This window comes from Microchirus variegatus, assembly GCF_963457635.1.
Source record: "Microchirus variegatus genome assembly, chromosome: 11".
Taxonomy (NCBI): domain Eukaryota; kingdom Metazoa; phylum Chordata; class Actinopteri; order Pleuronectiformes; family Soleidae; genus Microchirus; species Microchirus variegatus.
The window spans coordinates 25,691,684-25,717,029 of record NC_139812.1 but is presented as its reverse complement, the minus strand read 5'-3'; the positions used below and the strand labels follow the sequence as shown (position 1 = coordinate 25,717,029).

General features: G+C 40.7%; 4 protein-coding genes across 4 annotated transcripts; all 4 read left to right on the top strand.

The window, feature by feature from the left end:
* Positions 1-5,112, top strand: LOC310933898 (high-affinity choline transporter 1-like; the record flags this gene model as incomplete). Its single annotated transcript, XM_083897468.1, has 8 exons — positions 1-184; positions 1,748-1,864; positions 1,976-2,065; positions 3,240-3,388; positions 3,472-3,615; positions 3,842-3,995; positions 4,247-4,464; positions 4,549-5,112. 8 exons carry the CDS (start codon positions 1-3, stop codon positions 5,110-5,112), a joined length of 1,620 nt encoding a protein of 539 aa, XP_083753594.1.
* A 1,236-nt stretch (positions 5,113-6,348) lies between these two features.
* Positions 6,349-11,195, top strand: LOC310933897 (high-affinity choline transporter 1-like; the record flags this gene model as incomplete). Its single annotated transcript, XM_083897467.1, has 7 exons — positions 6,349-6,532; positions 7,605-7,694; positions 8,910-9,058; positions 9,137-9,280; positions 9,383-9,536; positions 10,332-10,549; positions 10,632-11,195. 7 exons carry the CDS (start codon positions 6,349-6,351, stop codon positions 11,193-11,195), a joined length of 1,503 nt encoding a protein of 500 aa, XP_083753593.1.
* Positions 11,196-13,543: 2,348 nt separating this feature from the next.
* Positions 13,544-17,877, top strand: LOC310933896 (high-affinity choline transporter 1-like; the record flags this gene model as incomplete). Its single annotated transcript, XM_083897466.1, has 7 exons — positions 13,544-13,727; positions 14,802-14,891; positions 15,594-15,742; positions 15,822-15,965; positions 16,068-16,221; positions 17,014-17,231; positions 17,314-17,877. The coding sequence occupies 7 exons, from the start codon at positions 13,544-13,546 to the stop codon at positions 17,875-17,877; spliced, it is 1,503 nt and encodes a 500-aa protein (XP_083753592.1).
* Positions 17,878-19,827: 1,950 nt separating this feature from the next.
* Positions 19,828-24,169, top strand: LOC310933895 (high-affinity choline transporter 1-like; the record flags this gene model as incomplete). Its single annotated transcript, XM_083897465.1, has 7 exons — positions 19,828-20,011; positions 21,091-21,180; positions 21,883-22,031; positions 22,113-22,256; positions 22,360-22,513; positions 23,306-23,523; positions 23,606-24,169. The coding sequence occupies 7 exons, from the start codon at positions 19,828-19,830 to the stop codon at positions 24,167-24,169; spliced, it is 1,503 nt and encodes a 500-aa protein (XP_083753591.1).
* Between the last annotated feature and the right edge of the window lie 1,177 nt (positions 24,170-25,346).

Here is a 25,346-nt window from a genome sequence, read left to right as displayed (position 1 = left end):
ATGGCAGTGAACGTTCCAGGAGTGATAGTGATGGCACTTTTCTACCTGCTGGTCCTTGGTACCGGTATCTGGGCCTCTTTCAAGTCCAAGAGGGAACAGAAGAAAACTGGAGCCAGTAAAATGGACATGGCTCTGCTGGGAGGCAGGAACATCGGCTGCGTGATGGGGGTCTTCACGCTGACAGGTGAGCACAACTGAAATTTAGAAAATGATAAACAAATTAAATAAGACTGCAAAAATTACTTTAACAAAAAAAAAGGTAACCTGTAAACCAGATTAAAATGTGCAAGACTGAAGTGACAAAGATACCGGTGAGAATCATGAATGAATGAGGGTTTTACACTTACGTTTGTCTCACACTGATGAAGTCTTCTTTATACACAACTGACATCAAATTCTGTAAACTTTCACAAATGTTTGGCTCTTTTTCCTGAATTAATTAGTGTATCTGTGACTCCAGTGCTGCAGGATCCACATCTGACACCATTAGAACTTATGAGGGCTCAAGCACTCAAGACAAGAACCCTTTAAAATGAGAATGTGTATTGTTTTTTGGAGGAAATAATCACTTTGGGGATTCCACAGCATTTCAACATCAGTCTTCATGTGTTACTTAGGATAAGCAAATAACGCCACGGCCCGTGGCATGTGTTTAACCTGAACAAACAAAAGTGGGTTCACACACAAAACAGGATAAAAAAAATATCCTTAAAGGGAAACTGCGTAGTATTTATGGGTTTATATGACCCAAAATCCACTTTTGTATACATATTATGTGCTCCTGCATTGTCTAGTCGCTGTATAACATTCTTTGTTTCATTTCCGTAGTGCTTAAAAAAAGTCATGTAAAATAACATGGTCACGGGCCGCTGTGGCATTGCCACGACGCCATGTTTCTACAGGAGCCTGTAAGGACAAACCCGAGAGAACAAAACGAGCGCCGAGACGAGGCTGAGAGCGGATCTTTTTACGCGTTTAGAATGGGGGACCACACGTATTTGACCGGCTGAGGGTACCGTAGCGCTCAGGGAAGGGAGGGGGTGAGCAGAGGAGCAGTTCGTTGTTGTAAATTTCAGCCTCTCCTCTAGATGTCACTATAAACTACTTACTTCACCTTTAAGCAAAGAAAAGGTCACACAAGGGAGTGACGGTAGTCAGCTGACTGTCTGGGAGGGAGGTGTAGCTCCTCCCTTCCCTTACCGTATCATTATACTCTGGTACTCTCAGGGAAGGTTACTGAAAAATGGAAAGGTTGGGGCTGGTTATTTTGGTTGCAATACGCTAACGTAGACAAGAAACTCCACGAGGATCATGTAGCACACGAGCCCTCCTGCCTGACCATTGCAATCTCCAGCAGATCCAAGTGTTCTTTCCGTTTGAACAACCGCAAAGTCCTGAGCTGAGTCGAAAAGCCAATAACAACTGGGAGAATCTCCCAATGTCTCGAACCCAAAGCATAGTAAATCTGGATTAAAATGAACAACTGGGACATCTTCTTATTCAATTTAGCGGTGAAGACGAGAAGCTTCTCCGCTATCTCATTCACTCAAAAAAAAAAAAAAAACTGATTTCTTCACAAAAATCGTGTTAAAACAGACGCAAAAAATATTCTTGTCTTGCCTTTTTATTTAATATTAATTATTTTAGGTGAATGCAATATGCTTCCGTGAATGAGATATATATTGCTTTGAATGTCATTCATTGATTGATTCATCATCCACTCAAACAACGTTGATCCATGACGTAGCTACAATGGCTGGAGGAGGCGCATTTGTTGGCACGGCTGAGATTGTGTACACGCCATCTATGGGACTAATACAAATAGCCACCATCGATGTTGCATACGGCCTGAGTTATATTATATGTGAGTTTTTTATTAAAATTCATATTTATTTTACTGCAAAATTATTAAAATAATAATTATTATTGTAGTTATTGATTGTGATGTGTGTGTTCTGTCCATCTTTAAATCTAGGTGGTCTGCTGTTCGCTAAGCCACTGAGAGAAAAGAACTGTGTGACAGTGATGGATCCTTTCCATGCCAAGTACGGAAATGTGCTAACAGGTGGAATGTGCTTGATCACAGTCTTGCTTGATATATTGTGGATTCCCCTTGGATTTATTGGTTTGGGTAAGATACGTTACACAAACACACAACCACGTTATTCATGGCATTACTGAAATATGTTGTTGTCCTATCGTTTTTAATCCTTCTGCCCTAATTCAACAAAGACACTTACAGGTCAACCTTTAGTGAAAGCTCTCCAAACTGTTGATGCTTGATGCTCAAGCTCAACCCTTAATCTTAACTGGCCCTCAAAACCAAGTGTTGAGGGTTATTTTGTCACTTAGAAATGGGACACCCCTTAAATGCAGATACGTCTTCAGACTGTAGGGGGCAGAATAACGCGAAAGCTGCGTCCAAAAAAGAGGAAGAATGCATTTACGTCAGGATTATTTATTAGGATCCGTTTGTCAGTCAAGTTTTTAGGTTGTCAGTTAGTTATAAGATGATACTCATACAAATACCACAACCACGGACATATTCAGCTGACAGTTACCACACACCACGACTTATTGAAAAGTAAACCATAGCAAACGATCGCTTGTCCGCACCGGCCGGCTATTGACAAAAGATCGTAGAATAAATATATTTTTTTTATAATTTTTATATCTCTATTAACAAAGAAAATACTTAATTTGTAGCGTACTCGTTTCGCTTCTTTCGGCGCCATCTTTGTTATGTGAAAACACGCAATGCATTCTGGGTAGCCCTGGCTCCCAAGGGTGGTCTCGGAAAATCTCAATATTGAGGGCGATACAGCCCTTAAACCAGGCCCTCAACTGAATCTTTCTGAGAATCGGGACAGCACTTGCACTAGCGTTACTTTGGTACCGCAAGGGAAGGGAACCAAAAATTGTAACCGTTGGGGACAGTTATATTGGTACTATTCCTAATGGAAATGCAACAACCTACATAGCGTACCGAACTGTTCCTCTTGGTGGAAACACGGCTTTAGTCCAACCAAGAATAGTTTGACTTTACTGTGACTTGCATGTTCACAGGAAACTCAGAAAACCACACTATTCTTGGTCTGACTAAAATTTGACTTTTGTGACTGAAACACAATGAACACAAAAACAGGCTTTTAAAGGAACTTGAATTGAAACTGCAGTGTTTATGCTGCACACACAGACTGTGTCCACACAGAATTCCACTAAGTCAGTGTTTCTGACAGGAGGAACCATGAGCGTGATCACGGACCTGTCCTACAACGTTTGTGTGTGGACTTCTTCTACCATCGTAATCATCTACACACTGTTTGGAGGCTTCTACTCTGTGGCCTACACAGATGTCATACAGCTTGTTCTTATATTCACTAGTATGGTGAGTGTGTTTTACTATATTTGATTGTGAGCTGGATGTTGTGTGTGTCTTTATTTGTGTTTTCATTTCATTTGTCTCTGCAGTGGCTCTGTGTTCCCTTTGTTTTGACAAACCCAAACTGCTTGGACATTAGCAACACTCTGATGAACAACACCTTACATGGTCCCTGGCTTGGTTCACCAGAAGCAAAAAATACCTGGATCATGATTGATGACTTCTTATTCTTCGTAAGTTGAAATATTGGTCATCAAGACACTGCATCATGCACAAATTTGAGCGGCTCCCTTAACGTTGTTTATCACCAGCTGCTACTGGCTGGTGATAAACAATGTTTATGGTGTGGCCGCTAAATTTGAAGTTAAAGTTGTAGACAGACTATTGTAGCCATTTTTTTGTGGTCAAGGTAGATTCCACACTGTCATAAAATAAAGTGAATGTTTAATTTTTCTTCAGATGATGTCGGGTCTTGGATATCAGTGTATCTACCAGAGGATGTTAGCAGCTTCGTCCTTAAAGACTGCCAAGGTCACAAGTTTGATCTCTGCTTTCATCATACCCGTGTTTTCAATACCATCTGTACTGATTGGAGCAGCTGCTGCATCTACAGGTTCGGATGAAATCTCATGTCTGTATGAGCTTGTGCTTGATCGTATTACAATCACCCTGAAATGTATATCTCAAAGGACTTCCTGCTTTTATACTAAGGAATTTCAGACAGTTACCAAAGTAAGCGTGCTATTTTGTTGTTTTGCTGTCAAAATGGAGGACACAAGCGAAACCATCATGAGATGGTCCTCTTTAGTGCAGTATGCTCCTCTTAGATTCACTAAAACAGACAATGTGCCCATCTGTCCTCAGATTGGAACCTGACGTCCTATGGTTCCCCATCTCCATATGAACGTGGAGAAGCAGCTCTAATCCTACCCCTCACCTTGCAGCACCTCACCCCGTCCTTCATCTCCATTATTGGAATTGGAGCCGTGGCTGCTGCTGTGATGTCAACGGCTGATTCTGTTATGATTTCTTCAGCTTCCATCGTCAGTGTCAACCTTTACAAGAAAATCCTGAAGCCACAGGTGAGTTAGAATTGATGTTAAAGAAGGGTAGTTATAAAGATGTTTGCAAGCTCTTCAGCCCTTCTTCTCCACTGTCTTCTCCAGGCATCAGACACAGATGTTCAGTGGGTGATCCGGTTCACTATCTTGGTAGTTGGTATGGTTGGTACATTACTATCCCAGGCAAAGGAGAGTATACTGTTGTTCTGGTTCCTTGCTGGTGAAGTGGCCTACATCTTAGTCTTCCCTCAAGTGGTCTGCGTCATCTTCTTAAATATCGCCAATGGTTACGGAGCTGTAATGGGCTTTGTGGTGGGATTGGTGGTGAGGTTGCTCAGTGGCATCCCATCAATAGGACTTCCAGTTATCCTCCACTTCCCAGGATGTGTTCTTGAGGATGGTGTTTATGTCCAGTACGCTCCAGTGAAGACCATCTCCATGCTGTTGGCCACTGCTGCCATCATCTTGTTCTCCTACCTTGCATCTGTGCTCTTCAACAAAGGACTGCTTTCTGAGAAGTGTGACATTTTCAAGGTGAAAGGTCAACACTCACCACAACAGCTGACTCCAGGACATGGTGACAATGAAGACCATGAGAATGAGACGTTGACCGAAAGCCGTTCTCAGAAGACCGAGGCCTTAGAGCCGATGATGAACACAGCGTGTTAGTGTCTCTGACAGATCACACGCACATAAGTTCAGACTTAATATTTCAAGCAAAGTTCATGTCCCTGACAGTTCACACGCACACGAGTTCCAACTTAATATTTTAAGCAAAGTTCATGTTTACCTTTTTTTTTTCCTTTTTACTTATTGGTCAATTAGTTTTTTGTAGTTTTATTCAGACCCAGCAGAAAAAGTCGTAATTTAGTTTTGTTTGTTTCATATAAAACTGCTGCAGATGCTCAAATAAACTACTAAAAGTAGAAGTGTCTGTTATTCTGTCTCGAGTCCATTTCACAGGTAGAAGAAGGCTGTTCCGGAAAAATTCGTTTCATGCATGAGTAAAAGGATATGGTCAAAAATAACTCCAAGGTTCCTTGCAGTGGAACCGGCCATGGAAATGTCATGATTGGTGGTATAGAGCAGAGTTACTCACAAGTAGTGTTTTGAACGGTCAGATCTTTGATAGTTACAGTGAAGATTCCTAGCAACCTATCGTTTGGCATATTTGAAACACTTACTTACTTCTCGCTCTTGTTTGTACCAAAATGTTGAAATGCACTTTGTAAGTTTTATTGTAAGTCGCTTTGGATAAAAGTGTCTGCTAAATGACATGTAATGTAATGTAATAATAACACAAAATATTCGAGTGTCACGAAAATCGCAGGATATACTGATTATGTATAAGATTCCCAGATGAATCATTAAATACATCAGACTCCTCTGCTAAATATTGACATTCTCTGGCCAAATTTTGGCCAGAGAATGTAAACCAATACATAAATGGACATACTAAGAACTAACTAACTAAGATTTTGCCATGACATAATACCAATATTCTACTGTATCTACCAGGGTATGGAGGGTTGGAGATCGGAGCAGGTTACATTTTACATTCCAAAGTTCAAGCCCTGTACTTCATACTTCCCCCCGAAGCTACGCCTTCAGAGCACAGGTGACGATAAGTTCCCCACCCCACCTTTAACAAACTAGCGGATTTCCAAATGTGGCGTTCTTTTTTTTTAATAAACAAGAAATAACAATGTGTCCAATAGGCCGTGATGTGATATTTTTCCCCCTACATCTGCATAATTCATTTATTTCTTTGCATCGTGCTTATTTTGCATGAGACAATAATTATGTACTCCAGCACTTCTGTTGTTGTTGATTTACCTGTTTCTCCAGTCAGAGTCTTACTTAGTCTGAAAGCGATCGGTGTGGAAGTCAGTCAGCTGGTCCATCATGGCAGTGAACGTTCCAGGAGTGATAGTGATGGCACTTTTCTACCTGCTGGTCCTTGGTACCGGTATCTGGGCCTCTTTCAAGTCCAGGAAGGAACAAAAGAAAACTGGAGCCAGTAAAATGGACATGGCTCTGCTGGGAAACCGGAACATCGGCTGCGTGATGGGGGTCTTCACATTCACAGGTGAACACAACTGAAATGATAAGATATAACAAAAAAAATGTGTTTATTTTTATTTAATTTGTATAAAATTATATACAAATGTAATAAGACTGAATACGAAATGACTTGTAATGCAGATTAATCTGAGAATCATGAATGAATGAGGTTTTACACTTACGTTTGTCTCACACTGATGAAGTCTTCTTTATACACAACTAAGATCGAAAACTTTCAATTATGCCTGGATCTTTTCCCTGTGTATCTCTGACTCCAGTGCTGCAGGATCCACATCTGACACCATTAGAACTTATTTGGGCTCAAGCACTCGAGACAAGAACCCTTTAAAACAAGAATATGTATTGTTCTTTGGAGAAAATGATTGTAATAAACAAGAGAATCCGTAGAACTTCCACCTTCAGTTTCAGGATAAGCAAATAATGCTACAGCCCCTGGCATTAGTTTTACATGAACAAACCTGAACAAAACAGTGTTACACAAAATAAAAAATATCAGGCAAAGAAAAGGTCACGTGTTTAGAATTTAACTGCCACTTCACAAGGGAGGGATGGCAGTCAGCTGACTGCTGGGAGGGAGGTGTAGCTCCTCCCTTCCCTTACCGTACCATACCATTACACATAAATCCAATTATTTCTTAAAAAAGAAAACTTTTTCTTTTTTTTAAACTGAATGAATGTACGGAAGCATATTGCATTCACCTAAAATATTTTTTTTTTTTAAATCTTTCCGGGTCTGTTTTTACAAATCTCATGTATTAGGATCATGTAGCTCATTAGATCTCCTGCCAAGTCAGTTTGAATGTCAATCATTGTGATTCATCATCCACTCATCCATCCATGATGTAGCTTCAATGTTTGGAGGAGGCGAACTTGTCGGCACGGCTGAGATTATGTACACGCCATCTATGGGACTAATACAAATAGCCACCATCTTTGTTGCATACAGCATGGGTTATATTATATGTAAGTTTTTTGTTTTTAAAAAAAATCATATTCATTTTATTTTGCTGCAACATTATTATAATTATTATTATGACTGATTGTGATGTGTGTGTTCTGTCCATCTTTAAATCTAGGTGGTCTGCTGTTCGCTAAGCCACTGAGAGAAAAGAACTGTGTGACGATGCTGGATCCTTTCCATGCCAAGTACGGAAAGGTGCTAACAGGTGGAATGTGCTTGATCACAGTTTTGCTTGATATATTGTGGATTCCCCTCGCATTTATTAGTTTGGGTAAGCTATATTACACATACACACACATAGACACGCTCACGTTATACGTGGGATTTCTGCAATATGTTGTTGTCTTAAAGCCATATTGTTTTGAATTCTTCTGCCCTACTTCAACAAAGATACTTCATACAAACTTTAAAACTTACAGGTCAACCTTTAGCGAAAGCTCTCCGAACTGTTGATGCACCATGTCCATGTGTTCAATGAACAATAAAGAATTTTATCTAGGAATTTTTTATTGTATTCTTTGCAATTTAATATTTCATAACTTCATTTCATCATAAGCCTGCACCGTACATTACTTTGGTGTTATTTTGGCACTATTCCTAAAGGAAAAGCAAACCTACATAGCGTTAGTGTCGTGTCGGTCATGAGTGATTCGTTCGAAAGAACGAATCATTTGAGTGAACGAACTGACTGGGATCACTTCATGAACTGATTCGTCCCTTTCTTAGTTCAGTTGAGCTCAGCAGCGAGCGTGGCGGCCGGGAGTGGAACTGCCGCGTTCTGTGAATCACTCGTGAAGTCGTTCGCCGACGCGTCACTATCTCATGAATCTTCGGCAAACGACGCCAGCCAACGTGCGCTGAGCGGGGAGGGAGTGACTAGTAAGAAGAACTGTGTCTGCCGTGCTGCTGTGATTCGTTCGGGCTGTCAGTCACAGATTCACCCATGATTCGCGAACGAACTGACACACAGAGAGCTGGTGAACTGTGGCTGAGGACGTGAATCTCGTCCGCGCTGTCACTCACTCACTGACCCGCGGCGCGAACGTACTGCACTCAGGGAGGAGGTGAGTCACGTAGCAGGGCACTGGGTTCCTGCTTAGCACTGAACGATTCGGTGAACAAATCTTTTGAACGAATCATTTTAATAAACTGATTCAAGTGATTCAGTACACTCAAATGAACTGCCGATCCCATGACTGCATAGCGTACCGAACTGTTCCACTTGGTGGAAACACAGCTTTAGTCCAACCAAGAATAGTTTGACTTTACTGTGACTTGCATGTTTACAGGAAACTCAGAAAACCACACTATTGTCTTAGTCCGACTAAAATTGGACTTTTAACGCAGTGACTGAAACACAATGAACACAAATACAGGACTGTGTCCACACAGAATTCCACTAAGTCATTGTTTCTGACAGGAGGAACCATGAGCGTGGTCATGGACCTGTCCTACAACGTTTGTGTGTGGATTTCTTCTACCATCGTAATCATCTACACACTGTTTGGAGGCTTCTACTCTGTGGCCTACACAGATGTCATACAGCTTGTTCTTATATTCACTACTATGGTGAGTTTGTTTTACTATATTTGATTGTGAGTTGGATGTTGTGCATGTTTTTATTTGTGTTGTCATTTGTCTCTGCAGTGGCTCTGTGTTCCCTTTGTTTTGACAAACCCAAACTGCTTGGACATTAGCGACACTCTGATGAACAACACCTTACATGGTCCCTGGCTTGGTTCACCAGAAGCAAAAAATACCTGGATCATGATTGATGACTTCTTATTATTTGTAGGTTGAAAAATTGGTCATCGAGACACTGTATTATGCACAATTTGAGCGACTCCCTTAACATTGTTCATCGCCAGCCGTGAATGTTTAATTTTTCTTCAGATGATGTCAGGTCTTGGATATCAGTCCCTATACCAGAGGATGTTAGCAGCTTCTTCCTTAAAGACTGCCAAGGTCATTTGTTTGATCTCTGCTTTGATCTTACCTGTGTTTTCAATACCACCTGTACTGATTGGAGCAGCTGCTGCATCTACAGGTTTGGATCTCATGTCTATATGAGCTCATGTTTGATCGTATTACAATTCACTGAATCCTGAACTGTTTTCTTGTAAAGGAGATTTATATCTCAAAGGACTTCCTGCTTACATTAGAAAAGTTTTGAATTGAAAATATTTAGCCATGAACAGAATCATACAAAGAGCTATTTTGTTTTTCTGCTGTGAAAATGGAGGACACAAGCTAAACCATCTTCCTGAGCAACAATCATGACACCAAAGCATCTGAAAAGCAGCATGTGGGGTGTATCAGCCACTAGAGAGCAGTAGCTAGCTATTGTTTGCCAACTACTACAAACATGATTGACCAACTTCAGTGTCGTAGGTAACATCAGCATCAACCAGACATGGTCTGTTCATACTCTGATGGATCAGAACTATAAGTCCAGTATTGTCAACAGGGACCAGGTAAACCTCACTAGCATGAGATGAAGCTCACCTTAAAGCCAATTAAGCATCTTAAAATACAACCAACAGACAGGCCTGGGGCCTGGTCTTGAAATTTGAATGGTCCATGTTTAGCACAGACATTTCCCGAGGTGGCTGCAAGGTCTGCTGGTACTACTGGCAGCAGAGTGTGCACACCCAATGAGTTTTTTTGTGTGCATATGAACTTTTTTGAAATATTTTTCAAAAACGTGTCCAATCAACGCAGCATTCACTGTTATGTTTTTGATTGTGGTCAATTTTCTTTGACTTTCATGAGATGGTCCACTTTAGTGCAGTATGCTCCTCTTAGATTCCCTCAAACAGACAATGTGCCCATCTGTCCTCAGATTGGAACCTGACGTCCTACGGTTCCCCGTCTCCATATGAACGTGGAGAAGCAGCTCTAATCCTACCCCTCACCTTGCAGCACCTCACCCCGTCCTTCATCTCCATTATTGGAATTGGAGCCGTGGCTGCTTCTGTGATGTCAACGGCTGATTCTGTTCTGGTTTCTTCAGCTTCCATCGTCAGTGTCAACATTTACAAGAACATCCTGAAGCCACAGGTGAGTTAGAATTAATGTTAAAGAAGGTAGTTCTAAAGATGTTTTGGAAGCTTCAGCCCTTCTTCTCCACTGTCTTCTCCAGGCATCAGACACAGATGTTCAGTGGGTGATCCGGTTCACTATCTTGGTAGTTGGTATGGTTGGTACATTACTATCCCAGGCAAAGGAGAGTATTCTGTTGTTCTGGTTCCTTGCTGGTGAAGTGGCCTACATCTTAGTCGTCCCTCATGTGGTCTGCGTCCTCTTCTTAAATATCACCAATGGTTACGGAGCTGTAATGGGCTTTGTGGTGGGATTGGTGGTGAGGTTGCTCAGTGGCATCCCATTAATAGGAATTCCAGTTGTCCTCCACTTCCCAGGATGTGTTCTTGAGGATGGTGTTTATGTCCAGTACGCTCCAGTGAAGACCATCTCCATGCTGTTGGCCACTGCTGCCATCATCTTGTTCTCCTACCTGGCGTCTGTGCTCTTCAACAAAGGACTGCTTCCTGAGAAGTGTGACATTTTCAAGGTGAAAGGTCAACACTCACCACAACAGCTGACTCCAGGACATGGTGACAATGAAGACCATGAGAATGAGACGTTGACCGAAAGCCGTTCTCAGAAGACCGAGGCCTTAGAGCCGATGATGAACACAGAGTGTTAGTGTCTTTTCCTTTTTATTCATTGCCATTTAGATATTTTTTTTGTTTGTTTTTTTCAGACCCAACAGAAACACTTGGCATAAAAGTCGTGAATTAGTTTTGTTTGTTTCATATAAAACTGCTGTAGATGCTCAAATAAACTACTAAAAGTAGAAACTTCTATTATTCTGTCTCGAGTCCATTTCACAGGTAGAAGAAGGCTGTTCCGGAAAATTAGTTTCATGCATGAGTAAAAGGATATGGCCAAAAATAACTCGAAGGTTTTCTGCAGAGGAACTGGAAGCCATGGTCATGTCATCTATAGTGACAGTGACAACGAGGCCTGCAGCATCCTAACACAGATTCACACTGTGCGTGCCATATTGAGTTCAGTTGGTTAGATTTATGTGATGCAGTAATTTTTAGTGCTAACTAGTTTCATATTAGCTTTTCAGTTCTACAGTTCTCGCACGACTTGACTCGGTTCGACTCTACTCAGTTTTTTTTGCTTTTTCTTGCATAGCGTCTTTTGGTACCTGCTCTGGCGAGGTTCCAAGCAAGCCAAAACTAAAATGTGACGTCAACAGACTGCCGGCAACTGATTGGTAAGAGAATGTGGTCACTGGAAGAGTCATGAGCGTGACGTCCGACACAAGAATCAAATCAAATTATGCCAAAGTGTAGATCAGTTGAAAAGACTTGAAAATCCTGAAAAAACAATCGTGAGCCGAAATCACAAGCCGTATTTCAGTTCAGTGAATGTCAGACAGTGCCTGTGGTTCTAGTGTTCTTCTCTGTACCTGGTATCAGCAAATTCCCAGACCAATCGATAAATACACCAAACTCCTCTGTTAAATATTGAGATTTTAGACATTTCCTTTGCTAAATTGATGCCCTGTGCCGTCTGTTCCTCATGCAAGAAGAATAAAACTCACAAAGACAGCTGCTGCTCATTGGTGTAGTAACCTCCAGGGTATGTAAACTTTTACTCAGCGTCATTTGGGTAATTTTTGTTGTCATTATGATTTATAAAGAGCAAACACAATTATTGGCTTATGATAAATGACAAGTGTATGTATTAGCGTTCATATTCTCTGAAATACGACCAAACATTCTCTGGGGAAAAATTTGGCCAGAGTATGTAAACTTATTTGCATTAAGTCATGAAGAGTACTTTTATCACAAAAACATAAATGGACTTACTAAGAACTAACTAACTAAGATTTTGCCATGACATGGTACCAATATAGTACTGTATATATACCAGGGTATGGAGGGTTGGAGATCCTGGGAAAACTGTTGGAGCAGGTTACATTTTGAATTCAAAAGTCCAAGCCCCTTATTTCATACTCCCCCCCCCCCCCCCCAAGCTACTCTTCCAGAGCACAGGAACAAACACAGATTCGTGTGACGATAAGTTTTCTACACACTTGTTCAAATGACAACGTGATGACAATGAAAAAAGAACAAATAGTCTCAAAAGATCACAAAGACATAAAGTAAACACCACCCAAAATGGTATGTTTATAGTGACTTACTTGTTACAGGTCTCTCAGTGACCGTGATGTGCACCGGCATCTGTAGTTCCCCCTGAACACACTTGTACCAGCCGCTGCTCTGTATCATCACTTTGCTCATCGTCACAGTAGAAACACGAATTGTAGAATTCATGGTCATTTCTTTTCCGTCTATTTTCCCGCTACAGTGCTGTGACACAGTCTCTGCCCAGCCTGCACCACTGTGTTTCTTCAGAGAAACCATGGTAACAACAGATGGTTAATCTCCTGATGATCCATCTCAAGACTGGGTGTATCTGGAGGAAAAACAAATAGTATTTACTGTGGTCATGTTAACTTAAAATGTTAGCTACGTAATGACCTAAATTCATTTTTTATGATCATGAATTCATATTCATTATTATTTTTAATTCATAACACATCTTTAGCGTATGTTAAAATGTGTTGAAAGATAACAAGCAGACTCTTACCTTCATTGACCGCCAGATGAAAATACTCTCCATCGTCCAGCCACTGATTAATCTCCAAATTGATGCCAAGTGCCGTCTGTTCCTCATGCAAGAAGAATAAAACTCATAAAGACAGCTGCTGCTCATTGGTGTAGTAACCTCCAGGGTATGTAAACTTTTACTTAGCGTCATTTGGGTATTTCTGTTGTGATTATGATTTATAAAGAGCAAAAACAATTATTGGCTTATGATAAATAATAATTTCTAAATTTCTTTGCATCATGCTTAACAAGACAATAATGATGTACTCCAGCACTTCTGTCGTTCTTGATTTACCTGTTTCTCCAGTCCGAGCCTTATTTAGTCTGAAAGCAATCGGTGTGTAAGTCAGTCAGCTGGTCCATCATGGCAGTGAACGTTCCAGGAGTGATAGTGATGGCACTTTTCTACCTGCTGGTCCTTGGTACCGGTATCTGGGCCTCTTTCAAGTCCAAGAGGGAACAGAAGAAAACTGGAGCCAGTAAAATGGACATGGCTCTGCTGGGAAACAGGAACATCGGCTGCGTGATGGGGGTCTTCACATTCACAGGTGAACACAACTGAAATGATAAGATATAACAAAAAAAATGTGTTTATTTTTATTTAATTTGTATTAAATTATATACAAATGTAATAAGACTGAATACGAAATGACTTGTAATGCAGATTAATCTGAGAATCATGAATGAATGAGGTTTTACACTTATGTTTGTCTCACACTGATGAAGTCTTCTTTATACACAACTAAGATCGAACACTTTCAATTATGCCTGGATCTTTTCCCTGAATTAATGGTGTATCTCTGACTCCAGTGCTGCAGGATCCACATCTGACACCATTAGAACTTATTTGGGCTCAAGCACTTGAGACAAGAACCCTTTAAAACAAGAATATGTATTGTTCTGTGGAGAAAATGATTGTAATAAACAAGATAATCCGTAGAACTTCCACCTTCAGTTTTCAGGATAAGCAAATAATGCTACAGCCCCTGGCATTAGTTTTACATGAACAAACCTGAACAAAACAGTGTTCATACACAAAAAATATCAGCTAAAGAAAAGGTCACGTGTTTAGAATTTAACTGCCACTTCACAAGGGAGGGATGGCAGTCAGCTGACTGCCGGGAGGGAGGTGTAGCTCCTCCCTTCCCTTACCGTACCATACCATTACACATAAATCCAATTATTTCTTAAAAAAGAAAACTTTTTTCTTTTTTTTAAACTGAATGAATGTACGGAAGCGTATTGCATTCACCTAAAATATTTATTTTTTTAAATCTTTCCGGGTCTGTTTTTACAAATCTCATGTATTAGGATCATGTAGCTCATTAGATCTCCTGCCAAGTCAGTTTGAATGTCAATAATTGTGATTCATCATCCACTCATCCATCCATGATGTAGCTTCAATGTTTGGAGGAGGCGCACTTGTCGGCACGGCTGAGATTATGTACATGCCATCTATGGGACTAATACAAATAGCCACCATCTTTGTTGCATACAGCATGGGTTATATTATATGTAAGTTGTTTTTTTTAAATCATATTCATTTTATTTTGCTGCAACATTATTATAATTATTATTATGACTGATTGTGATGTGTGTGTTCTGTCCATCTTTAAATCTAGGTGGTCTGCTGTTCGCTAAGCCACTGAGAGAAAAGAACTGTGTGACGATGCTGGATCCTTTCCATGCCAAGTACGGAAAGGTGCTAACAGGTGGAATGTGCTTGATCACAGTTTTGCTTGATATATTGTGGATTCCCCTCGCATTTATTAGTTTGGGTAAGCTATATTACACATACACACACATAGACACGCTCACGTTATACGTGGGATTTCTGCAATATGTTGTTGTCTTAAAGTCATATTGTTTCGAATTCTTCTGCCCTACTTCAACAAAGATACTTCATACAAACTTTAAAACTTACAGGTCAACCTTTAGCGAAAGCTCTCCGAACTGTTGATGCACCATGTCCATGTGTTCAATGAACAATAAAGAATTTTATCTAGGAATTTTTTATTGTATTCTTTGCAATTTAATATTTCATAACTTCATTTCATCATAAGCCTGCACCGTACATTACTTTGGTGTTATTTTGGCACTATTCCTAAAGGAAAAGCAAAAACCTACATAGCGTTAGTGTCGTGTCGGTCATGAGTGATTCGTTCGAAAGAACGAATCATTTGAGTGAACGAACTGACTTGGATCACTTCATGAACTGATTCGTCCCTTTCTTAGTTCAGTTGAGCTCAGCAGCGAGAGTGGCGGCCGGGAGTGGAACTGCCGTCACGCTGTGACTGAAACACAATGAACACAAATACAGGCTTTTAAGGGAACTTGAATTGAAACTGCAGTGTTTATGCTGCACACACAGACTGTGTCCACACAGAATTCCACTAAGTCATTGTTTCTGACAGGAGGAACCATGAGCGTGGTCATGGACCTGTCCTACAACGTTTGTGTGTGGATTTCTTCTACCATCGTAATCATCTACACACTGTTTGGAGGCTTCTACTCTGTGGCCTACACAGATGTCATACAGCTTGTTCTTATATTCACTACTATGGTGAGTTTGTTTTACTATATTTGATCGTGAGTTGGATGTTGTGCATGTTTTTATTTGTGTTTGTCATTTGTCTCTGCAGTGGCTCTGTGTTCCCTTTGTTTTGACAAACCCAAACTGCTTGGACATTAGCGACACTCTGATGAACAACACCTTACATGGTCCCTGGCTTGGTTCACCAGAAGCAAAAAATACCTGGATCATGATTGATGACTTCTTATTATTTGTAAGTTGAAAAATTGGTCATCAAGACACTATATTATGCACAATTTGAGCGACTCCCTTAACATTGTTCATCGCCAGCCGTGAATGTTTAATTTTTCTTCAGATGATGTCAGGTCTTGGATATCAGGCCCTATACCAGAGGATGTTAGCAGCTTCTTCCTTAAAGACTGCCAAGGTCATTTGTTTGATCTCTGCTTTGATCTTACCTGTGTTTTCAATACCACCTGTACTGATTGGAGCAGCTGCTGCATCTACAGGTTTGGATCTCATGTCTATATGAGCTCATGTTTGATCGTATTACAATTCACTGAATCCTGAACTGTTTTCTTGTAAAGGAGATTTATATCTCAAAGGACTTCCTGCTTACATTAGAAAAGTTTTGAATTGAAAATATTTAGCCATGAACAGAATCATACAAAGAGCTATTTTGTTGTTCTGCTGTGAAAATGGAGCACACAAGCTAAACCATGTTCCTGAGCAACAATCATGACACCAAAGCATCTGAAAAGCAGCATGTGGGGTGTATCAGCCACTAGAGAGCAGTAGCTAGCTATTGTTTGCCAACTACTACAAACATGATGACCAACTTCAGTGTCGTAGGTAACATCAGCATCAACCAGACATGGTCTGTTCATACTCTGATGGATCAGAACTATAAGTCCAGTTTTGTCAACAGGGACCAGGTAAACCTCACTAGCATGAGATGAAGCTCACCTTAAAGCCAATTAAGCATCTTAAAATACAACCAACAGACAGGCCTGGGGCCTGGTCTTGAAATTTGAATGGTCCATGTTTAGCACAGACATTTCCCGAGGTGGCTGCAAGGTCTGCTGGTACTACTGGCAGCAGTGTGCACACCCAATGAGTTTTTTTGTGTGCATATTCACTTTTTTGAAATATTTTTCAAAAACGTGTCCAATCAACGCAGCATTCACTGTTATGTTTTTGATTGTGGTCAATTTTCTTTGACTTTCATGAGATGGTCCTCTTTAGTGCAGTATGCTCCTCTTAGATTCCCTCAAACAGACAATGTGCCCATCTGTCCTCAGATTGGAACCTGACGTCCTATGGTTCCCCGTCTCCATATGAACGTGGAGAAGCAGCTCTAATCCTACCCCTCACCTTGCAGCACCTCACCCCGTCCTTCATCTCCATTATTGGAATTGGAGCCGTGGCTGCTGCTGTGATGTCAACGGCTGATTCTGGTCTGGTTTCTTCAGCTTCCATCGTCAGTGTCAACATTTACAAGAAAATCCTGAAGCCACAGGTGAGTTAGAATTGATGTTAAAGAAGGTAGTTCTAAAGATGTTTTGGAAGCTTCAGCCCTTCTTCTCCACTGTCTTCTCCAGGCATCAGACACAGATGTTCAGTGGGTGATCCGGTTCACTATCTTGGTAGTTGGTATGGTTGGTACATTACTATCCCAGGCAAAGGAGAGTATTCTGTTGTTCTGGTTCCTTTCTGGTGAAGTGGCCTACATCTTAGTCGTCCCTCATGTGGTCTGCGTCCTCTTCTTAAATATCACCAATGGTTACGGAGCTGTAATGGGCTTTGTGGTGGGATTGGTGGTGAGGTTGCTCAGTGGCATCCCATTAATAGGACTTCCAGTTGTCCTCCACTTCCCAGGATGTGTTCTTGAGGATGGTGTTTATGTCCAGTACGCTCCAGTGAAGACCATCTCCATGCTGTTGGCCACTGCTGCCATCATCTTGTTCTCCTACCTGGCGTCTGTGCTCTTCAACAAAGGACTGCTTCCTGAGAAGTGTGACATTTTCAAGGTGAAAGGTCAACACTCACCACAACAGCTGACTCCAGGACATGGTGACAATGAAGACCATGAGAATGAGACGTTGACCGAAAGCCGTTCTCAGAAGACCGAGGCCTTAGAGCCGATGATGAACACAGAGTGTTAGTGTCTTTTCCTTTTTATTCATTGCCATTTAGATATTTTTTTTTGTTTGTTTTTTTCAGACCCAACAGAAACACTTGGCATAAAAGTCGTGAATTAGTTTTGTTTGTTTCATATAAAACTGCTGTAGATGCTCAAATAAACTACTAAAAGTAGAAACTTCTATTATTCTGTCTCGAGTCCATTTCACAGGTAGAAGAAGGCTGTTCCGGAAAATTAGTTTCATGCATGAGTAAAAGGATATGGTCAAAAATAACTCGAAGGTTTTCTGCAGAGGAACTGGAAGCCATGGTCATGTCATCTATAGTGACAGTGACAGCGAGGCCTGCAGCATCCTAACACAGATTCATACTGTGCGTGCCATATTGAGTTCAGTTGGTTAGATTTATGTGATGCAGTAATTTTTAGTGCTAACTAGTTTCATATTAGCTTTTCAGTTCTACAGTTCTCGCACGACTTGACTCGGTTCGACTCTACTGAGTTTTTTTTGCTTTTTCTTGCATAGCGTCTTTTGGTACCTGCTCTGGCGAGGTTCCAAGCAAGCCAAAACTAAAATGTGACGTCAACAGACTGCCGGCAACTGATTGGTAAGAGAATGTGGTCACTGGAAGAGTCATGAGCGTGACGTCCGACACAAGAATCAAATCAAATTATGCCAAAGTGTAGATCAGTTGAAAAGACTTGAAAATCCTGAAAAAACAATCGTGAGCCGAAATCACAAGCCGTATTTCAGTTCAGTGACTGTCAGACAGTGCCTGTGGTTCTAGTGTTCTTCTCTGTACCTGGTATCAGCAAATTCCCAGACCAATCGATAAATACACCAAACTCCTCTGTTAAATATTGAGATTTTAGACATTTCCTTTGCTAAATTGATGCCCTGTGCCGTCTGTTCCTCATGCAAGAAGAATAAAACTCACAAAGACAGCTGCTGCTCATTGGTGTAGTAACCTCCAGGGTATGTAAACTTTTACTTAGCGTCATTTGGGTATTTCTGACACTTGTCAACTAGATACTTGTTCAAATGACAACGTGATGACAATGAAAAAAGAACAAATAGTCTCAAATGATCACAAAGACATAAAGTAAACACCACCCAAAATGGTATGTTTATAGTGACTTACTTGTTACAGGTCTCTCAGTGACCGTGATGTGCACCGGCATCTGTAGTTCCCCCTGAACACACTTGTACCAGCCGCTGCTCTGTATCATCACTTTGCTCATCGTCACAGTAGAAACACGAATTGTAGAATTCATGGTCATTTCTTTTCCGTCTATTTTCCCGCTACAGTGCTGTGACACAGTCTCTGCCCAGCCTGCACCACTGTGTTTCTTCAGAGAAACCATGGTAACAACAGATGGTTAATCTCCTGATGATCCATCTCAAGACTGGGTGTATCTGGAGGAAAAACAAATAGTATTTACTGTGGTCATGTTAACTTAAAATGTTAGCTACGTAATGACCTAAATTCATTTTTTATGATCATGAATTCATATTCATTATTATTTTTAATTCATAACACATCTTTAGCGTATGTTAAAATGTGTTGAAAGATAACAAGCAGACTCTTACCTTCATTGACCGCCAGATGAAAATACTCTCCATCGTCCGGCCACTGATTAATCTCCAAATTGATGCCAAGTGCCGTCTGTTCCTCATGCAAGAAGAATAAAACTCATAAAGACAGCTGCTGCTCATTGGTGTAGTAACCTCCAGGGTATGTAAACTTTTACTTAGCGTCATTTGGGTATTTCTGTTGTGATTATGATTTATAAAGAGCAAAAACAATTATTGGCTTATGATAAATAATAATTTCTAAATTTCTTTGCATCATGCTTAACAAGACAATAATGATGTACTCCAGCACTTCTGTCGTTCTTGATTTACCTGTTTCTCCAGTCCGAGCCTTATTTAGTCTGAAAGCAATCGGTGTGTAAGTCAGTCAGCTGGTCCATCATGGCAGTGAACGTTCCAGGAGTGATAGTGATGGCACTTTTTTACCTGCTGGTCCTTGGTACCGGTATCTGGGCCTCTTTCAAGTCCAAGAGGGAACAGAAGAAAACTGGAGCCAGTAAAATGGACATGGCTCTGCTGGGAAACAGGAACATCGGCTGCGTGATGGGGGTCTTCACATTCACAGGTGAACACAACTGAAATGATAAGATATAACAAAAAAAATGTGTTTATTTTTATTTAATTTGTATTAAATTATATACAAATGTAATAAGACTGAATACGAAATGACTTGTAATGCAGATTAATCTGAGAATCATGAATGAATGAGGTTTTACACTTATGTTTGTCTCACACTGATGAAGTCTTCTTTATACACAACTAAGATCGAACACTTTCAATTATGCCTGGATCTTTTCCCTGAATTAATGGTGTATCTCTGACTCCAGTGCTGCAGGATCCACATCTGACACCATTAGAACTTATTTGGGCTCAAGCACTTGAGACAAGAACCCTTTAAAACAAGAATATGTATTGTTCTGTGGAGAAAATGATTGTAATAAACAAGATAATCCGTAGAACTTCCACCTTCAGTTTTCAGGATAAGCAAATAATGCTACAGCCCCTGGCATTAGTTTTACATGAACAAACCTGAACAAAACAGTGTTCATACACAAAATAAAAAATATCAGCTAAAGAAAAGGTCACGTGTTTAGAATTTAACTGCCACTTCACAAGGGAGGGATGGCAGTCAGCTGACTGCCGGGAGGGAGGTGTAGCTCCTCCCTTCCCTTACCGTACCATACCATTACACATAAATCCAATTATTTCTTAAAAAAGAAAACTTTTTTCTTTTTTTTAAACTGAATGAATGTACGGAAGCGTATTGCATTCACCTAAAATATTTATTTTTTTAAATCTTTCCGGGTCTGTTTTTACAAATCTCATGTATTAGGATCATGTAGCTCATTAGATCTCCTGCCAAGTCAGTTTGAATGTCAATAATTGTGATTCATCATCCACTCATCCATCCATGATGTAGCTTCAATGTTTGGAGGAGGCGCACTTGTCGGCACGGCTGAGATTATGTACATGCCATCTATGGGACTAATACAAATAGCCACCATCTTTGTTGCATACAGCATGGGTTATATTATATGTAAGTTGTTTTTTTTAAATCATATTCATTTTATTTTGCTGCAACATTATTATAATTATTATTATGACTGATTGTGATGTGTGTGTTCTGTCCATCTTTAAATCTAGGTGGTCTGCTGTTCGCTAAGCCACTGAGAGAAAAGAACTGTGTGACGATGCTGGATCCTTTCCATGCCAAGTACGGAAAGGTGCTAACAGGTGGAATGTGCTTGATCACAGTTTTGCTTGATATATTGTGGATTCCCCTCGCATTTATTAGTTTGGGTAAGCTATATTACACATACACACACATAGACACGCTCACGTTATACGTGGGATTTCTGCAATATGTTGTTGTCTTAAAGTCATATTGTTTCGAATTCTTCTGCCCTACTTCAACAAAGATACTTCATACAAACTTTAAAACTTACAGGTCAACCTTTAGCGAAAGCTCTCCGAACTGTTGATGCACCATGTCCATGTGTTCAATGAACAATAAAGAATTTTATCTAGGAATTTTTTATTGTATTCTTTGCAATTTAATATTTCATAACTTCATTTCATCATAAGCCTGCACCGTACATTACTTTGGTGTTATTTTGGCACTATTCCTAAAGGAAAAGCAAAAACCTACATAGCGTTAGTGTCGTGTCGGTCATGAGTGATTCGTTCGAAAGAACGAATCATTTGAGTGAACGAACTGACTTGGATCACTTCATGAACTGATTCGTCCCTTTCTTAGTTCAGTTGAGCTCAGCAGCGAGAGTGGCGGCCGGGAGTGGAACTGCCGTCACGCTGTGACTGAAACACAATGAACACAAATACAGGCTTTTAAGGGAACTTGAATTGAAACTGCAGTGTTTATGCTGCACACACAGACTGTGTCCACACAGAATTCCACTAAGTCATTGTTTCTGACAGGAGGAACCATGAGCGTGGTCATGGACCTGTCCTACAACGTTTGTGTGTGGATTTCTTCTACCATCGTAATCATCTACACACTGTTTGGAGGCTTCTACTCTGTGGCCTACACAGATGTCATACAGCTTGTTCTTATATTCACTAGTATGGTGAGTTTGTTTTACTATATTTGATTGTGAGCTGGATGTTGTGTGTCTTTATTTGTGTTTTCATTTCATTTGTCTCTGCAGTGGCTCTGTGTTCCCTTTGTTTTGACAAACCCAAACTGCTTGGACATTAGCGACACTCTGATGAACAACACCTTACATGGTCCCTGGCTTGGTTCACCAGAAGCAAAAAATACCTGGATCATGATTGATGACTTCTTATTATTTGTAAGTTGAAAAATTGGTCATCAAGACACTGTATTATGCACAAATTTGAGCGGCTCCCTTAACATTGTTCATCGCCAGCCGTGAATGTTTAATTTTTCTTCAGATGATGTCAGGTCTTGGATATCAGGCCCTATACCAGAGGATGTTAGCAGCTTCTTCCTTAAAGACTGCCAAGGTCATTTGTTTGATCTCTGCTTTGATCTTACCTGTGTTTTCAATACCACCTGTACTGATTGGAGCAGCTGCTGCATCTACAGGTTTGGATCTCATGTCTATATGAGCTCATGTTTGATCGTATTACAATTCACTGAATCCTGAACTGTTTTCTTGTAAAGGAGATTTATATCTCAAAGGACTTCCTGCTTACATTAGAAAAGTTTTGAATTGAAAATATTTAGCCATGAACAGAATCATACAAAGAGCTATTTTGTTGTTCTGCTGTGAAAATGGAGCACACAAGCTAAACCATGTTCCTGAGCAACAATCATGACACCAAAGCATCTGAAAAGCAGCATGTGGGGTGTATCAGCCACTAGAGAGCAGTAGCTAGCTATTGTTTGCCAACTACTACAAACATGATGACCAACTTCAGTGTCGTAGGTAACATCAGCATCAACCAGACATGGTCTGTTCATACTCTGATGGATCAGAACTATAAGTCCAGTTTTGTCAACAGGGACCAGGTAAACCTCACTAGCATGAGATGAAGCTCACCTTAAAGCCAATTAAGCATCTTAAAATACAACCAACAGACAGGCCTGGGGCCTGGTCTTGAAATTTGAATGGTCCATGTTTAGCACAGACATTTCCCGAGGTGGCTGCAAGGTCTGCTGGTACTACTGGCAGCAGTGTGCACACCCAATGAGTTTTTTTGTGTGCATATTCACTTTTTTGAAATATTTTTCAAGAACGTGTCCAATCAACGCAGCATTCACTGTTATGTTTTTGATTGTGGTCAATTTTCTTTGACTTTCATGAGATGGTCCTCTTTAGTGCAGTAAGCTCCTCTTAGATTCCCTCAAACAGACAATGTGCCCATCTGTCCTCAGATTGGAACCTGACGTCCTATGGTTCCCCGTCTCCATATGAACGTGGAGAAGCAGCTCTAATCCTACCCCTCACCTTGCAGCACCTCACCCCGTCCTTCATCTCCATTATTGGAATTGGAGCCGTGGCTGCTGCTGTGATGTCAACGGCTGATTCTGGTCTGGTTTCTTCAGCTTCCATCGTCAGTGTCAACATTTACAAGAAAATCCTGAAGCCACAGGTGAGTTAGAATTGATGTTAAAGAAGGTAGTTCTAAAGATGTTTTGGAAGCTTCAGCCCTTCTTCTCCACTGTCTTCTCCAGGCATCAGACACAGATGTTCAGTGGGTGATCCGGTTCACTATCTTGGTAGTTGGTATGGTTGGTACATTACTATCCCAGGCAAAGGAGAGTATTCTGTTGTTCTGGTTCCTTTCTGGTGAAGTGGCCTACATCTTAGTCGTCCCTCATGTGGTCTGCGTCCTCTTCTTAAATATCACCAATGGTTACGGAGCTGTAATGGGCTTTGTGGTGGGATTGGTGGTGAGGTTGCTCAGTGGCATCCCATTAATAGGACTTCCAGTTGTCCTCCACTTCCCAGGATGTGTTCTTGAGGATGGTGTTTATGTCCAGTACGCTCCAGTGAAGACCATCTCCATGCTGTTGGCCACTGCTGCCATCATCTTGTTCTCCTACCTGGCGTCTGTGCTCTTCAACAAAGGACTGCTTCCTGAGAAGTGTGACATTTTCAAGGTGAAAGGTCAACACTCACCACAACAGCTGACTCCAGGACATGGTGACAATGAAGACCATGAGAATGAGACGTTGACCGAAAGCCGTTCTCAGAAGACCGAGGCCTTAGAGCCGATGATGAACACAGAGTGTTAGTGTCTTTTCCTTTTTATTCATTGCCATTTAGATATTTTTTTTTGTTTTTTTCAGACCCAACAGAAACACTTGGCATAAAAGTCGTGAATTAGTTTTGTTTGTTTCATATAAAACTGCTGTAGATGCTCAAATAAACTACTAAAAGTAGAAACTTCTATTATTCTGTCTCGAGTCCATTTCACAGGTAGAAGAAGGCTGTTCCGGAAAATTAGTTTCATGCATGAGTAAAAGGATATGGTCAAAAATAACTCGAAGGTTTTCTGCAGTGGAACTGGAAGCCATGGTCATGTCATCTATAGTGACAGTGACAACGAGGCCTGCAGCATCCTAACACAGATTCACACTGTGCCTGCCATATTGAGTTCAGTTGGTTAGATTTATGTGATGCAGTAATTTTTAGTGCTAACTAGTTTCATATTAGCTTTTCAGTTCTACAGTTCTCGCACGACTTGACTCGGTTCGACTCTACTCAGTTTTTTTTGCTTTTTCTTGCATAGCGTCTTTTGGTACCTGCTCTGGCGAGGTTCCAAGCAAGCCAAAACTAAAATGTGACGTCAACAGACTGCCGGCAACTGATTGGTAAGAGAATGTGGTCACTGGAAGAGTCATGAGCGTGACGTCCGACACAAGAATCAAATCAAATTATGCCAAAGTGTAGATCAGTTGAAAAGACTTGAAAATCCTGAAAAAACAATCGTGAGCCGAAATCACAAGCCGTATTTCAGTTCAGTGACTGTCAGACAGTGCCTGTGGTTCTAGTGTTCTTCTCTGTACCTGGTATCAGCAAATTCCCAGACCAATCGATAAATACACCAAACTCCTCTGTTAAATATTGAGATTTTAGACATTTCCTTTGCTAAATTGATGCCCTGTGCCGTCTGTTCCTCATGCAAGAAGAATAAAACTCACAAAGACAGCTGCTGCTCATTGGTGTAGTAACCTCCAGGGTATGTAAACTTTTACTTAGCGTCATTTGGGTATTTCTGACACTTGTCAACTAGACACTTGTTCAAATGACAACGTGATGACAATGAAAAAAGAACAAATAGTCTCAAATGATCACAAAGACATAAAGTAAACACCACCCAAAATGGTATGTTTATAGTGACTTACTTGTTACAGGTCTCTCAGTGACCGTGATGTGCACCGGCATCTGTAGTTCCCCCTGAACACACTT